This window comes from Triticum urartu, chromosome 7A (assembly GCF_056163025.1).
Source record: "Triticum urartu cultivar PI428250 chromosome 7A, HENAU_Tu73, whole genome shotgun sequence".
NCBI lineage: Eukaryota > Viridiplantae > Streptophyta > Magnoliopsida > Poales > Poaceae > Triticum > Triticum urartu.
The window spans coordinates 546,686,597-546,704,096 of record NC_141879.1 but is presented as its reverse complement, the minus strand read 5'-3'; the positions used below and the strand labels follow the sequence as shown (position 1 = coordinate 546,704,096).

The 17,500-nt window shown below is 50.3% G+C and overlaps 1 protein-coding gene across 1 annotated transcript in view; it reads left to right on the top strand.

Moving 5' to 3' along the window:
* Positions 1-16,361, top strand: part of LOC147960359 (putative E3 ubiquitin-protein ligase SINA-like 6) — a 93,950-nt gene extending 77,589 nt beyond the window's left edge. Inside the window, exon 3 of the mRNA XM_087533291.1 lies at positions 16,113-16,361. Within this exon, the coding sequence (XP_087389417.1) occupies positions 16,113-16,361 (249 nt within the window). The remainder of the gene's footprint in view (positions 1-16,112) is intronic.
* The last annotated feature ends 1,139 nt before the right edge of the window (positions 16,362-17,500 follow it).

Genomic DNA, 17,500 nt, shown 5'->3' with positions numbered 1-17,500 from the left:
GAAGACGAGTGGTAACTCAGGGCCAAGCCCTTGGCGAAGTCGTAAGTATTCGAATACCAGAGTAACTCATAGCATACTTTTGTTGCACTGCTTCTCCTAACGTCGAATATGATTATGCAGTCCGCCCCGAGCCCGTATCGACGTATCCTCGTCGGACGGTTCCTTGGACTCGTCGGATATGAATAGCAAATCACTTCCAACCGCCTCCTCTCCTCGCCCTATGGACAATGTCGAGGTATTGTCTCAAGGGGCACCGAGCCGGGGGGAGATAGTCCTGGAGGCGCCTCAAGGCAACCTTCCGGACTCCAGGCGCAAAGGGAGCAAGACCCCCAAGGGCTCCAAGTTCGGCCCTCAGCCGAACACCGCGCCGGAACCTCCAGTGGTTCCGGACTCCGGCAGGCGGCCCCCTTCCAAGAGGGGCAAGCCGCCCGTGCCGGTGACCTCCGTCCATCCAAAGGCACCAGACAACCTGCTGGGAGCGCTTCGCGGCACTTCCATCGACGAAGAGCACCGCACTATTATGAGTGCGGTGATCAAGAAGGTTCAGTCCGCCAAGAGCGGACTGACTGAAGCCTGTGCCAGCCTTCTAACAGACTTTGAGGTAAGTATTTGAAATATAGGAAAATATTACCGCATAGACAGTAGCCCCTGATGCTCTGTTTGGTGTTCACAAAGAAAAGCCGAATAGAGGATCGAATAATATCTGCAGGAGTCTAATACAAGTATGTCTATATGCGTATGCAGGCTTCGCTGCTGACCTTTGTCGCACTGACTACAGAGGTCGTCACACTGAAGCAGAACCTCGAGCGGTCCGCGACAGAGCTCGGCCTTGCCAAGAGGCAGCTCAAGGAGAACAAAGGTAAGTAATGCCTTGTCTATATATATATATATAGATGCGGTTGCAAAATGATAGGATCATCATGGATGTGCCAGGGGCCACGACCGAAGTGGCGACCCTGAAGCAAGCGCTGTCCGAGGCCGAAAACAAAGCGGCCAAGGAGCGCACCGAGCGGGAAAAACAAGAGGCACGGGTGGGCAAGGTGTAGCAAGAGCACCATGCTCTCGTGAAGAAGCACGAGACTTTGGAGCTTGACTCGAAGACGCGAGAGTCCGAGCTTGCCGCGGCCCTCGAGGGCACAAAGCATGCCAAGGCTGAAGCCCAAAAGGCCCTCCAGGAAATTGAGGCAATGAGGAAGATAGCGGCGGGTAAGGCATTCATTATGCAAAGCAGGCATGTGAAAGTAAATTACTTGTTACTTACCCGAGTCTGTAGCTCTCCAGGAGCATTCGCAGATTTGCCCCGCAGCGTGTCCGATGCCGCAAAGTACTACCAGGCCGAGGAGGGAAGCTCGACGGAGAAGTTGTTCTGGTCTCAGTATACTGGGACCGAACACCCGATGCCTGTGAGCGACCAGCTGAAGCAATTGGTCGAGCTGCACAAGGCGGCCGAACAGGCCATGAGGGGCCTTATAGTCCGGATGTGGCATGGCGACTCCCTTCCCAACAGCTACTTCGGCCTAGTGAGGCGGCTTGTAGATGCTTGCCCACGGCTGGAAGTCATAAAGCGGTCCGTCTGCATCGAAGGTGCACGCCAGGCTTTTGCCCGTGCGAAGGTGCACTGGGCCAAGATGGACGCTGAGAAGCTGGTGAAGGAGGGGCCACCGCAGGGCAAGGGGGATCGCCACCCTGAGATGTATTATGAGGGTGTCCTGAAGGGTGCCTGCCTTGTGGCGGACGAGTGTGCAAAGGATGTAATTTTTGAATGAACTTGCTCGTGTGATCCTATATTATGAAAACTTGTTCATGTGCGCTATGCAATGCTTGTTTGAATTTAAAATATTACCTTCTATGAGGCTGTTTATCAAATCTGAGAGATGGCTAGTCGTCGGCTTCTGCCCCCATGCCACGAGTGCTGGGGTGTTCGGGATAAATCTGAGCACTCTTTTTCCCATTGTTGGGTCCTTCGAGGGAGGTGCTCAGCGCAACGAACAAGGCAATCGGACCATAATGCTTTATCACTCTCACTTAGCCATAGAAGTCTACAATTTTAAATTTTGGTGAAGCCCCTAGTATTCGGAAGGCCGAATTCGGGGCGCTATACACGCCTAAGCCGGACAAAGCCGACTCCTCGCCCTAAGCGGCATAAGTCTTTAGGGACTCGAGACCTCTCGAACAGCGACCAGCTCTCGCCTTATCATGACAGTCAGTTTTAGCTTTCCCTACTGAGGTGCTTGCTCAGATGAACCGGGGCACAATCGCAGTAGTTCTCCCAGTGCTACCTTAGCCGATATAGCGGAACGTAAGGTACCAAAACATGGGAGCCGGGCAAACCCAACTATTGACCCAAGACATGATTCGGAGCTGATGCATATAATGTTATAAGTTCGGGGTGCCACACTGTCGAAAGTGTTCGGACTTCTCATGCCGTATTATGGGGTATGCTTAAGCCCCTGGCGTATTGGCCGTACCAGAGTGTACGGGTGTTGAATGTCATGAATGAACATATATATAAAAAAGAATAGAGAATGCGGTAATAGTCTAGTGCTATGCATTGTTTACTCAAAAAGGTGCGTCGAAGCAGAATGATACAAGTAGTGCGATAAGCAAAAAGTAGGACTATTTGACATGTCCCCTCCAAGGGCAAGTTGAGGAATGGTATTTAAAGCAGTTATTTCACTCGTTATCAGAGACCACCTGGCAATTCCATGATGCGACGTAGCTTTCTGCCTCCTTGGTTGTTGTATCGTGTGTCCGGCAATCGTACTGCCGGACGGGGTTTCCAGAGAGTAAAGTCCTGAAAGAGAGAAAAAAATAATAAGGCGGGAAGCCCCTAGTGCGGTTGAGCCGCGTTTTGGGGCGTGCCGTAGTCGTGACCCCCCATCTATGCCCATGGTATTTTCAATGCGTAATTATGTACGTGTGGCACGGATTTCACCGTTTGGCGGGGACTGGGGTGGGGGCCGCATTGCTATGCGAGCTCGGAGCGTGACAGGTGGTCTTGTTGCAGATTACTCCGGGCGCGTTTGACGGTGTTCGGGTGTTTAATCACCGAACTGGTGGATTGCCTGAAGAGGCTGCTTTGTGCTTCTGCTGCGAGGGCCGCAGTGTGCTCCTCCGTGCGGAGAGAGCGCTTTGCGTTTCCATTGACTGTGATGACCCCCCGAGGTCCTGGCATCTTGAGCTTGAGGTATGCATAATGCGGTACCGCATTGAATCTCGCAAATGCGGTTCGCCCGAGCAGTGCATGATAGCCACTGCGGAACGGGACTATATCGAAGATTAACTCCTCGCTTCGGAAGTTATCCGGGGATCCGAAGACCACTTCCAGTGTGACTGAGCCTGTGCAATGGGCCTCTACACCTGGTATGACGCCTTTGAAGGTCGTTTTTGTGGGTTTGGTCCTTGAGGGGTCTATACCCATTTTGCGCACTGTGTCCTGATAAAGCAGGTTCAGGCTGCTCCCGCCGTCCATAAGAACTCGAGTGAGGTGAAATCCGTCGATAATTGGGTCTAAGACCAGTGCGGCGAATCCACCATGACGGATACTAGTGGGATGGTCCCTGCGATCAAAGGTGATCGGACAGGAGGACCATGGGTTGAACTTTGGGGCGACTGGCTCCAACGCATATACGTCCCTTAACGCACGCTTCCGCTCCCTCTTGGGGATGTGGGTTGCGTATATCATGTTCACCGTCCGCACTTGTGGGGGGGACCTCTTCTGTCCTCCGGTGTTCGGCGGCCGGGGCTCCTCCTCGTCATTGCTATGTGACCCCTTATCTTTCTTTTCGGCATTTAACTTGTCGGCTTGCTTGAACACCCAACATTCTCTGTTGGTGTGGTTGGCTAGCTTGTCGGGGGCGTCGTGTATTTGACATGAGCAATCGAATATACGGTCCAAACTGGATGGGCCCGGGGTGCTTCTTTTGAATGGCTTTTTCCGCTGACCGGGTTTAGAGCCTCTGAATCTGGCATTGACTGCCGTATCCTCGGTATTATCGTTGTTGATGCGGCGCTTGTGTTTGTTGTGACGTGACCTGCCATTACCATCCTTGGTATCCGAAGTACCATGGTTCTTTGATATATTATTGCTGCGAGCCAGCCGGCTGTCCTCTCCCGCGCAAAAGCGGGTCATGAGTGTCGTGAGGGCTGCCATAGATTTCGGCTTTTCCTGGCCAAGGTGCCGGGCGAGCCACTCATCGCGGATGTTGTGCTTAAAAGCTTCTAGGGCCTCTGCATCCGGACAGTTGACGATTTGATTTTTCTTTGTTAGGAACTGTGTCCAGAATTGCCTGGCCGATTCCTCTGGCTGCTGAATTATGTGGCTCAAGTCATCGGCGTCTGGTGGTCGCACATAAGTGCCCTGGAAGTTGTCGAGGAATGCGGCTTCCAGATCTTCCCAACAGCCAATGGATTCTGCTGGCAGGCTGTTGAGCCAATGCCGAGCTGATCATTTGAGTTTGAGTGGGAGGTATTTGATGGCGTGTAGATCATCACCGCGGGCCATGTGGATGTGCAGGAGGAAGTCCTCGATCCATACCGCAGGATCTGTTGTGCCGTCGTATGATTCGATATTTACGGGTTTGAAACCCTCTGGGATTTGGTGATCCATTACTTCGTCTGTGAAGCATAGGGGGTGTGCGGCACCTCTGTACTGGGCTATATCGCGACGCAGCTCAAATGAGTCTTGTCCGTTGTGTTCGGCCCGGCCGGATTTACTTTTACTGTATCCGGCGTGACGGTTATCGTCTCGCGTAGTGGCGCGCCCTCGTGATTCGTAGATCGATCTTGCATGTTTTGCTTTGTCCTCCAATACGTCTCGCAGGTCTAGCGCGTTTCCCCGTGCCTTGACATTTTTATTTGAGTGGCGTCGGGGTGCGGGCTGAGCTTTTGGCTGAAATGCCTCTCTATCGCGGCCACGAGGTGGCCGATCAGCCGCGTCATACGCTGGAGATGTAGGTTTTAATGCTTCCTCCTCTAGTCGGGGTAGCAACCTGCGCTTTGGGTAACTCTTGGAGGGGCGTTCGAGTTCATATTCCTCGGCCACAAGGACTTCAGTCCATCTGTCAGCTAGCAAATCTTGATCAGCTTGAAGCTGATGTTGCTTTTTCTTAAGACTATTTGCCGTGGCTATAAGCCGGCGCTTGAAGCGCTCTTGCTCGACGGGATCCTCAGGCACGACAAATTCGTCATCGTTGAGGCTTGCCTCGTCTTCGGAGGGAGGCATGTAATTATCATCCTCCGCCTCTCCATCTGCCGCTCTCTCGGGAGGGCTGGCTTCTCCATCCTCCTGCTCTAAATCTTGCTGGAGGGGATTGTTGTCATCTTCGGCACTATCCGGAGTGCTATTATCTCCTGTGCCGGTACCACCACTTTTTCTTTGGCGAGACTTAGAGCGGCGCCGCTGACGTCGGCGCTTGGGTTGCTTCTTGGAGGGGTCATCCTCCGATGTCCCGTCGCCATTGCCTTCTTTAGGTGTGTCCACCATGTATATATCATATGATGAGGTGGTTGTCCAGTGCCCTGTGGGTAGTGGTTCCTGTTTGTCTCCCGCATCGTCGTCCATACCGTCGATGTCTTCAGAGTCAAAGTCGAGCATGTCGGTCAAATCATCGACAATGGCTACTAAGTGGGTGGTGGGTGGGCGGCGAATTTCTTCGTCATCCGCATCCCAATCCAGCCGGACATAGTTCGGCCAGGACTCTCCTCACAAGGAGAGAGACCTTAATGAGTTCAGTATGTCGCCGAAGGGCGAGTGCTTAAAGATATCCGCGGAGGTGAACTCCATGATCGGCGCCCAGTCGGATTCAATAGGCGCGGGCGCATGCGGTTCGGAGTCCGTAGCCGGGGAAGAATCCGGTAGTTTGGCATCACGGCTCTCGTGAAGGGTAAGGTCGATACTCGGCTCGATCGTCGCTGAAAATGCGGCCTCCGTGGCGGGGTCTATCCACCCGTCCATGGATGGCGCAATTGGCTCCGAATTGAGGGTCGGAGCGGTTGCCGGTGCGGTCTCCTGAACACAGTCCGATGGTAGAGCTAAATCATGCTCATCGCAATAGACAATAACTCCCCCCCGAACACAGCTTACAACTTTCATCGTACTGTGTGAAGGGGAACGTTGCAGAAAACAAAAATTTTCCTACTCGTTTCACCAAGATCCATCTAGGAGTTCATCTAGCAACGAGTCATCGGATGCATCTACATACCTTTGTAGATCGCGTGCGGAAGCGTTTAAAGAACGGTGATGATGTAGTCGAACACGACGTGATCCAAATCACCGATGACCAAGCACCGAACGGACGGCACCTCCGCGTTCAACACACGTACGGGACGGGAGACGTCTCCTCCTTCTTGATCCAGCAAGGGGGAAGGAGAGGTTGATGAAGATCCAGCAGCACGACGGCGTGGTGGTGGATGCAGGGCGTCACAGTAGCAGGGCTTCGCCTATACTACGAGAGAGAGACGTAACGGGGAGAGAGGGAGGCGCCAGGGGCTGGTGTATGAAGTCCCTCCTCTCCCCCACTATATATAGGGGTGCTAAGGGGGGGCGGCGGCCAAGGGTGGGGGGCTTGCCCCCCAAGCAAGGGGGCGCCCCCTTTAGGGTTTCCCCTCAACCCTAGCCGCATGGGCCCTAGGGGAGTGGCGCCCCAGCCCACTTTGGGCTGGGTTCCCTCCCACTTCAGCCCATGGGGCCCCCCGGGATAGGTGGCCCCACCCGGTGGACCACCGGGACCCTTCTGGTGGTCCCGGTACAATACCGGTGACCCCGAAACTTGTCCCGATGGCCGAAACAGCACTTCCTATATATAATTCTTTACCTCTGTACCATTCCGGAACTCCTCGTGACGTCCGGGATCTCATCCGGGACTCCGAACAACATTCGGGTTACTGCATATACATATCTTCACAACCCTAGCGTCACCGAACCTTAAGTGTGTAGACCCTACGGGTTCGGGAGACAAGTAGACATGACCGAGACGACTCTCCGGTCAATAACCAACAGCGGGATCTGGATACCCATGTTGGCTCCCACATGCTCCACGATGTTCTCATCGGATGAACCACGATGTCGAGGATTCAATCAACCCCGTATGCAATTCCCTTTGTTAATCGATATGTTACTTGCCCGAGATTCGATCGTCGGTATCCCAATACCTCGTTCAATCTCGTTACTGGCAAGTCACTTTACTCGTACCATAATGCATGATCCCGTGACCAGACACTTGGTCACTTTGAGCTCATTATGATGATGCATTACCGAGTGGGCCCAGTGATACCTCTCCGTCATACGGAGTGACAAATCCCAGTCTTGATCCATGTCAACCCAACAGACACTTTCGGAGATACCCGTAGTCTACCTTTATAGTCACCCAGTTACGTTGTGACGTTTGGTATACCCAAAGCACTCCTACGGTATCCGGGAGTTACACGATCTCATGGTCTAAGGAAAAGATACTTGACATTGGAAAAACTCTAGCAAACGAACTATACGATCTTGTGCTATGTTTAGGATTGGGTCTTGTCCATCACATCATTCTCCTAATGATGTGATCTCGTTATCAATGACATCCAATGTCCATAGTCAGGAAACCATGACTATCTGTTGATCAACGAGCTAGTCAACTAGAGGCTTACTAGGGACATGTTGGTGTTTGTTATTCACACATGTATTACGATTTCCGGATAACACAATTATAGCATGAATAAAGACAATTATCATGAATAAGGAAATATAATAATAATGCTTTTATTATTGCCTCTAGGGCATATTTCCAACAGTCTCCCACTTGCACTAGAGTCAATAATCTAGTTACATTGTGATGAATCGAACACCCATGGAATTCTGGTGTTGATCATGTTTTGCTCTAGGGAGAGGTTTAGTCAACGGATCTGCTACATTCAGGTCCGTATGTACTTTACAAATATCTATGTCTCCATCTTGAACATTTTCACGAATGGAGTTGAAGCGACGCTTGATGTGCCTTGTCTTCTTGTGAAACCTGGGCTCCTTGGCAAGTGCGATAGCTCCAGTGTTGTCACAGAAAAGTTTGATTGGCCCCGACGCATTGGGTATGACTCCTAGGTCGGTGATGAACTCCTTCACCCATATTGCTTCATGTGCTGCCTCCGAGGCTGCCATGTACTCCGCTTCACATTAGATCCCGCCACGACGCTTTGCTTGCAACTGCACCAGCTTACTGCCCCACCATTCAAAATATACACATATCCGGTTTGTGACTTAGAGTCATCCAGATCTGTGTCGAAGCTAGCGTCGACGTAACCCTTTACGACGAGCTCTTCGTCACCTCCATAAACGAGAAACATTTCCTTAGTCCTTTTCAGGTACTTCAGGATATTCTTGACCGCTGTCCAGTGTTCCTTGCCGGGATTACTTTGGTTCCTTCCTACCAAACTTACGGCAAGGTTTACATCAGGTCTGGTACACAGCATGGCATACATAATAGAACCTATGGCTGATGCATAGGGGATGACGCTCATCTCTTCTATATCTTCTGCCGTGGTCGGACATTGAGCTGAGCTCAATTTCATACCTTGTAACACAGGCAAGAACCCCTTCTTAGATTGATCCATATTGAACTTCTTCAATATCTTATCAAGGTATGTGCTTTGTGAAAGACCTATGAGGCGTCTCGATCTATCTCTATAGATTTTGATGCCTAATATATAAGCAGCTTCTCCAAGGTCCTTCATTGAAAAACTCTTATTCAAGTAGGCCTTGATGCTGTCCAAGAGTTCTATATCATTTCCCATCAATAGTATGTCATCTACATATAATATGAGAAATGCTACAGAGCTCCCACTCACTTTCTTGTAAACGCAGGCTTCTCCATAAGTCTGCATAAACCCAAACGCTTTGATCATCTCATCAAAGCGAATGTTCCAACTCCGAGATGCTTGCACCAGCCCATAAATCGAGCGTTGGAGCTTGCACACCTTGTCTGCATTCTTAAGATCAACAAAACCTTCCGGCTGCATCATATACAATTCTTCCTTAAGGAAATCATTAAGGAATGCCGTTTTGACGTCCATTTGCCATATCTCATAATCGTAGAATGCGGCAATTGCTAACATGATTCAGACGGACTTTAGCTTCGCTATCGGTGAGAAAGTCTCATCGTAGTCAACCCCTTTAACTTGTCGATAACCCTTAGCGACAAGTCGAGCTTTATAGATGGTCACATTACCATCCGCGTCTGTCTTCTTCTTAAAGATCCATTTATTTTCTATGGCTCGCCGTTCAACGGGCAAGTCAGTCAAAGTCCATACTTCATTTTCATACATGGATCCTATCTCGGATTTCATGGCTTCTAGCCATTTGTCGGAATCCGGGCCCGCCATCGCTTCTTCATAGTTCGAAGGTTCACCGTTGTCCAACAACATGATTTCCAAGACAGGGTTGCCGTACCACTCTGGTGCGGAACGTGTCCTTGTGGACCTTCGAATTTCAGTAGGAGCTTGATCAGAAGTATCTTGATCATTATCATTAACTTCCTCTCTAGTCGGTGCAGGCACCTCAGGAACATTTTCTTGAGTTGTGCCATTTTCCGGTTCAAGAGGTAATACTTCATCAAGCTCTACTTTCCTCCCACTTACTTCTTTCGAGAGAAACTCCTTCTCTAGAAAGGACCCATTCTTGGCAACAAAGATCTTGCCTTCGGATCTGAGGTAGAAGGTGTACCCAATAGTTTCTTTTGGGTATCCTATGAAGACGCATTTTTCCGACTTGGGTTCGAGCTTTTCAGGTTGAAGTTTCTTGACATAAGCATCGCATCCCCAAACTTTTAGAAACGACAACTTAGGTTTCTTCCCAAACCATAATTCATACGGTGTCGTCTCAACGGATTTCGACGGAGCCCTATTTAAAGTGAATGCGGCAGTCTCTAAAGCATAGCCCCAAAAAGATAGCGGTAAATCGGTAAGAGACATCATAGATCGCACCATATCTAATAGAGTGCGATTACGACGTTCGGACACACCGTTACGCTGAGGTGTTCCAGGCGGCGTGAGTTGTGAAACTATTCCACATTTTCTTAAGTGTGTGCCAAATTCGTGACTCAAGTATTCTCCTCCATGATCTGATCGTAGAAACTTGATTTTCCTGTCACGTTGATTTTCAACCTCACTCTGAAATTCCTTGAACTTTTCAAAGGTTTCAGACTTGTGTTTCATTAAGTAGATATACCCATATCTACTTAAATCATCAGTGAGCGTGAGAACATAACGATAGCCACCGCGAGCCTCAACACTCATTGGACCGCACACATCAGTATGTATGATTTCCAATAAGTCGGTTGCTCGCTCCATTGTTCCTGAGAACGGAGTCTTGGTCATCTTACCCATGAGGCATGGTTCGCACGTGTCAAATGATTCATAATCAAGAGACTCTAAAAGTCCATCTGCATGGAGCTTCTTCATGCGTTTGACACCTATGTGACCAAGGCGGCAGTGCCACAAGTATGTGGGACTATCATTATCAACCTTACATCTTTTGGTACTCACATTATGAACATGTGTAGTATTACGTTCGAGATTCATAAAGAATAAACCATTCACCATAGGAGCATGACCATAAAACATATCTCTCATATAAATAGAACAACCATTATTCTCGGATTTAAATGAGTAGCCATCTCGAATTAAACGAGATCCCGATACAATGTTCATGCTCAAAGCTGGCACTAAATAACAATTATTAAGGTTTAAAACTAATCCCGAAGGTAGATATAGAGGTAGCGTGCCGACGGCGATCACATTGACCTTGGAACCATTCCCGGCGCGCATCGTCACCTCGTCCTTTGCCAGTTTCCGCTTATTCCGCAGCCCCTGCTTTGAGTTACAAATGTGAGCAACTGCACCGGTATCAAATACCCAGGAGCTACTACAGACACTAGTAAGGTACACATCAATTACATGTATATCACATATACCTTTTGTTTTGCCGGCCTTCTTGTCTGCTAAGTATTTAGGGCAGTTCCGCTTCCAGTGACCGCTTCCCTTGCAATAAAAGCACTCAGTCTCGGGCTTGGGTCCATTCTTTGGCTTCTTCCCGGCAGCTTGCTTGCCGGGCGCGGCAACCTCCTTGCCGTCCTTCTTGAAGTTCTTTTTACCCTTGCCTTTCTTGAACTTAGTGGCTTTATTGACCATCAACACTTGATGTTCCTTCTTGACTTCTACCTCCGCTGATTTCAGCATTGAGAACAACTCAGGAATGGTCTTTTGCATCCCCTGCATGTTGAAGTTCATCACAAAGCTCTTGTAGCTTGGTGGAAGCGACTGGAGGATTCTGTCAATGACCGCATCATCCGGGAGATTAACTCCTAGCTGAGACAAGCGGTTATGTAACCCAGACATAGTGAGTATGTGCTCACTGACAGAACTATTTTCCTCCATCTTACAGCTGAAGAACTTATCGGAGACTTCATATCTTTCGATCCGGGCATGAGCTTGAAAAACCATTTTCAGCTCTTCGAACATCTCATATGCTCCATGTCTCTCAAAACGCTTTTGGAGCCCCGGATCTAAGCTGTAAAGCATGCCGCACTGAACGAGGGAGTAGTCGTCAACACGTGTCTGCCAAGCGTTCATAACGTCTTGGTTCTGTGGGACGGGAGCTTCACCTAGCGGTGCTTGTAGGACATAATCTTTCTTGGCAGCTATGAGGATGATCCTCAGGTTCCGGACCCAGTCCGTATAGTTGCTGCCATCGTCTTTCAGCTTGGTTTTCTCTAGGAACGCGTTGAAGTTGAGGACTACGTGGGCCATTTGATCTACAAGACATATTGTAAAATATTTTAGACTAAGTTCATGATAATTAAGTTCATCTAATCAAATTATTAATGAACTCCCACTTAGATTAGACATCCCTCTAGTCATCTGAGTATTACATGATCCGAGTTAACTAGGTCGTGTCCGATCATCACGTGAGACGGACTAGTCAACATCGGTGAACATCTTCATGTTGATCGTATCTTCTATACGACTCATGCTCGACCTTTCGGTCTTCTGTGTTCCGAGGCCATGTCTGTACATGCTAGGCTCGTCAAGTCAACCTAAGTGTTTGCATGTGTAAATCTGTCTTACACCCGTTGTATGTGAACGTCTGAATAAAACACCCGATCATCACGTGGTGTTTTGAAACAGCGAACTGTCGCAACGGTGCACAGTTAGGGGGAACACTTCTTGAAATTATTATGAGGGATCATCTTATTTACTACCGTCGTTCTAAGTAAACAAGATGCAAAACATGATAAACATCACATGCAATCAAATAATAAACGTGACATGATATGGCCAATATCACATAGCTCCTTTGATCTCCATCTTGGGGCTCCATGATCATCTTGTCACCGGCTTGACACCATGATCTCCATCATCATGATCTCCATCATCGTGTCTCCATGAAGTTGCTCGCCAACTATTACTTCTACTACTATGGCTAACGCGTTTAGCAATAAAGTAAAGTAATTTACATGGCGTTTCTCAATGACACGCAGGTCATATAAAAGAATAAAGACAACTCCTATGGCTCCTGCCGGTTGTCATACTCATCGACATGCAAGTCATGATTTCTATTACAATAGCATGAACATCTCATACATCACATATAGATCATTCATCATTCATCACAACTTTGGCCATATCATATCACAAACCACTTGCTGCAAAAAACAAGTTAGCCGTCCTCTAATTGATGTTGCAAGTTTTACGTGGCTGAATTTAGGGTTCTAGCAAGAACGACTTCTTACCTACGTTAAAGCCACAACGCGATTTGTCAATTTCTATTTACCCTTCATAAGGACCCTGTTCATCGAATCCGCTCCAACTAAAGTGGGAGAGACAGACACCCGCCAGCCACCTTATGCAACTAGTGCATGTTAGTCGGTGGAACCGGTCTCACGTAAGCGTACGTGTAAGGTTGGTCCAGGCCGCTTCATCCCACAATGCCGCTGAAGCAAGAAAAGACTAGTAGTGGCAAGAAAGTTGACAAATCTACGCCCACAACAAATTGTGTTCTACTCGCGCAAGAAGAACTACGCATAGACCTAGCTCATGATGCCACTGAAGGGGAACGTTGCAGAAAACAAAAATTTTCCTACTCGTTTCACCAAGATCCATCTAGGAGTTCATCTAGCAACGAGTCATCGGATGCATCTACATACCTTTGTAGATCGCGTGCGGAAGCGTTCAAAGAACGGTGATGATGTAGTCGAACACGACGTGATCCAAATCACCGATGACCAAGCACCGAACGGACGGCACCTCCGCGTTCAACGCACGTACGGGACGGGAGACGTCTCCTCCTTCTTGATCCAGCAAGGGGGAAGGAGAGGTTGATGAAGATCCAGCAGCACGACGGCGTGGTGGTGGATGCAGGGCGTCACAGTAGCAGGGCTTCGCCTATACTACGAGAGAGAGACGTAACGGGGAGAGAGGGAGGCGCCAGGGGCTGGTGTATGAAGTCCCTCCTCTCCCCCACTATATATAGGGGTGCTAAGGGGGGGCGCCGGCCCTAGGAGATGGAATCTCCTAGGGGGGGCGGCGGCCAAGGGTGGGGGGCTTGCCCCCCAAGCAAGGGGGCGCCCCCTTTAGGGTTTCCCCTCAACCCTAGCCGCATGGGCCCTAGGGGAGTGGCGCCCCAGCCCACTTTGGGCTGGGTTCCCTCCCACTTCAGCCCATGGGGCCCCCCGGGATAGGTGGCCCCACCCGGTGGACCCCCGGGACCCTTCCGGTGGTCCCAGTACAATACCGGTGACCCCGAAACTTGTCCCGATGGCCGAAACAGCACTTCCTATATATAATTCTTTACCTCCGGACCATTCCGGAACTCCTCGTGACGTCCAGGATCTCATACGGGACTCCGAACAACATTCGGGTTACTGCATATACATATCTTCACAACCCTAGCGTCACCGAACCTTAAGTGTGTAGACCCTACGGGTTCGGGAGACAAGCAGACATGACCGAGACGACTCTCCGGTCAATAACCAACAGCGGGATCTAGATACCCATGTTGGCTCCCACATGCTCCATGATGTTCTCATCGGATGAACCACGATGTCGAGGATTCAATCAACCCCGTATGCAATTCCCTTTGTTAATCGATATGTTACTTGCCCGAGATTCGATCGTCGGTATCCCAATACCTCGTTCAATCTCGTTACCGGCAAGTCACTTTACTCGTACCGTAATGCATGATCCCGTGACCAGACACTTGGTCACTTTGAGCTCATTATGATGATGCATTACCGAGTGGGCCCAGTGATACCTCTCCGTCATACGTAGTGACAAATCTCAGTCTTGATCCATGTCAACCCAACAGACACTTTCGGAGATACCCGTAGTCTACCTTTATAGTCACAGTTACGTTGTGACGTTTGGTATACCCAAAGCACTCCTACGGTATCCGGGAGTTACACGATCTCATGGTCTAAGGAAAAGATACTTGACATTGGAAAAACTCTAGCAAACGAACTATACGATCTTGTGCTATGTTTAGGATTGGGTCTTGTCCATCACATCATTCTCCTAATGATGTGATCTCGTTATCAATGACATCCAATGTCCATAGTCAGGAAACCATGACTATCTGTTGATCAACGAGCTAGTCAACTAGAGGCTTACTAGGGACATGTTGGTGTCTGATATTCACACATGTATTACGATTTCCGGATAACACAATTATAGCATGAATAAAGACAATTATCATGAATAAGGAAATATAATAATAATGCTTTTATTATTGCCTCTAGGGCATATTTCCAACATTGTGCTCTCCAAAGAGCAACTCTTCTCAAAATCTCAAAACAAAAGGTGCTGAGTTGGAATCCCATTCTATGTGACCGTGCGGCGCACTCGGCAGGGGCTCGAATCCATCAAAGATCAAGTCTCCGCAGATATCGGCCGTGCAGTTTAAGCTTCCAAACCTGACCTGGTGGCCAGGGGCGTAACTCTCGATCTGCTCCAGATGGCCAAGCGAGTTGGCCCGCAGTGCGAAGCCGCCGAATACAAAGATCCGTCCGGGGGAAAAGTCTCACCCTGGACCGCATCTTTATCGATGATTGAAGGAGCCATCAAGCCTTATGGTGACGACACAGAGGAACTCTCAATGAAAGCACCAATGTCGGTGCAAAACTGGCGGATCTTGGGTATGGGGTCCCGAACTGTGCATCTAGGCGGATGGTAACATGAGGCAGGGGACACGATGTTTACCCAGGTTCGGGCCCTCTTGATGGAGGTAATACCCTACGTCCTGCTTGATTGTTCTTGATAATATGAGTAGTACAAGAGTTGATCTATCACGAGATCGAAGAGGCTAAACCCTAGAAGCTAGCCTATGGTATGATTATCTGTTGGTCCTACGGACTAAACCCTCCGACGTATATAGACACCGGAGGGGGCTAGGGTTACACCCACTTGGGGGCTGGTGCGCCCCTCTACATGACCGACCAGCCCTAGGGGAAGGAAAGGGGAGGGGTGGCCCGTCCTGCCTTTCCCTCCTCGGGAGAGAAAGGAAAGGAGGGGGACCTCCTCCTTCCTCCCCCCCCCCCCCGCACTCAAACAAGGAAAGGGGGCTCTTGGGAGAGACCCCAAGTAGGATTTGGCCTACTTGGGGCGCCTCCCTGGCTGCTCCTCGCTCCCCCACCTATATATATGTGGGAGGGGGCGTCACACATAACCACAACAATTGCTTAGCCATGTGCGGCGCCTCCTTCACTGATTACATCCCCGGTCATATTTTCGTAGTGCTTAGGCAAAGCCCTGCGGAGACAGATTCACCGTCACCACACCGTCGTGTTGTCGGAACTCATCCACTACCTCGCTGTCTTGCTGGATTAAGAAGGCAGAGGACGTAACCGAGCTGAACGTGTGCTGAACGCGGAGGTGCCGTACATTCGGTACTCAATCGGTTGGAGCGCGAAGAAGTTCGACTACATCAATCGCGTTAACAAACGCTTCCGCTTACGGTCTACGAGGGTAAGTAGACACACTCTCCCCTCGTTGCTATGCATCTCCATGGATAGATCTTGCGTGTGTTTAGAATTTTTTTGTTTTCCATGCAACGTTTCCCAACATCCTCCTCGTGCTGATGACAGCCCTCCCCAGACAATGGTCGTAGGCGTGTGCGCGGCATCATGCCGACACCTTCTCCGTCCTCGTCCCCGTCCCCGCCACCGCCGCCACCCATGACCGAGGAGGAGGAGGCCCGACTCATGAGGTGTGTCATGGATGACTCCATGATCACGCATGACGAGCAGCAATGGGATGGCCTGGAAACCGCTCTGGCCCTGTCGGCGGCCGGAGAATTGGCCATCCCGGGGATGGACATCGACGTCAAGGAGTAGGTGCCGGAGGAGGAACCCATCGTCGTGTGGAACCCTTGTTTGGTGGGCCAGGCGTGGAGCTGGTCGTGCACGGCGCTGAAGATGGCTGACTCCATGGGTGTCGGCCCATGGTCAGCCACACCACCGCGGTCACCAGAGCACGAGCAGGAGCCACGGGGGGAGGTGGTATAGGCGCCTCCGGCGCAGGAGCCACCGGCGCATGCGCCACCGGTCTGGCAGGGGCCGCCAGCCCACCTGTGGCAGCCACCGCCCTACGTCGACCTCACCGGCGACGACAACGAGTAGGACGACGACTCCTGAAGACGACGGCGGCCACCGACGAGGGCCTTTATCTACTTTTTTTATGTCTTTTATTAAGTTTTAGTTTAATTCAGACATGTGGTACTATGGACGTATGGGCGTGTGGACGGTTTTTGTTTATATTCATGTTTCGTATTATTTGTCAGTTTATTTTCTTTATTTTTAGGGCAAAAATAAAAAGGCCACAACCCCAGACGGTTCGGAGCGATGCATGCCCGTTGAGCCCATGGATGCCCGCATGACCGCAAGTGGACGGCCTGGTCTGTTTTACTGTTCCAAACGAACTAAAAACAGACGAACCGGATGTCCGTTTGGGGGCACCCGTGAGCTCCTGCACCCTCATCCAGTCGCCCCCGTGAACGCTTTCTAGCCAGAAACGGGCATGATATTTTCGCGAGGGAAACGTGCCACCGGCATCGGAGAGCATGCGCGCCATTCCATGCGGCTAAAACCCAATGCATACATGCGCGCGCAAGAGCCAACAGACACACAACACCGACACAGAAGACGAGAGTGCACGAACAAACCCTGCGGCTACGGAGAGAGGGAGAGCATGAAAGGTGACAACGCCTCGGGCACTCTCCGGTCCCCTTTGTCAACAGTACTAGGTAGCTCGTCGCGGATGTTTGTTTTCTGAGCGTCGTGAAAGGAAAGAAAGCGACGGCGCCACACGTGGCGGTCATTTTCCGAAGGTCGTCTCGCTTCATTCGTTGTCCCGGTCGGACGTGCAGTGGTCGCGGGAGCAGTAGTTTCGCGTCCGCGTCGCGAGAATCCGTCCGGCCGAGGTCGTTTCGACGGTGTCACAGCGCGCCTGTTTGGTTTCAGGTTTGCGTGATTCG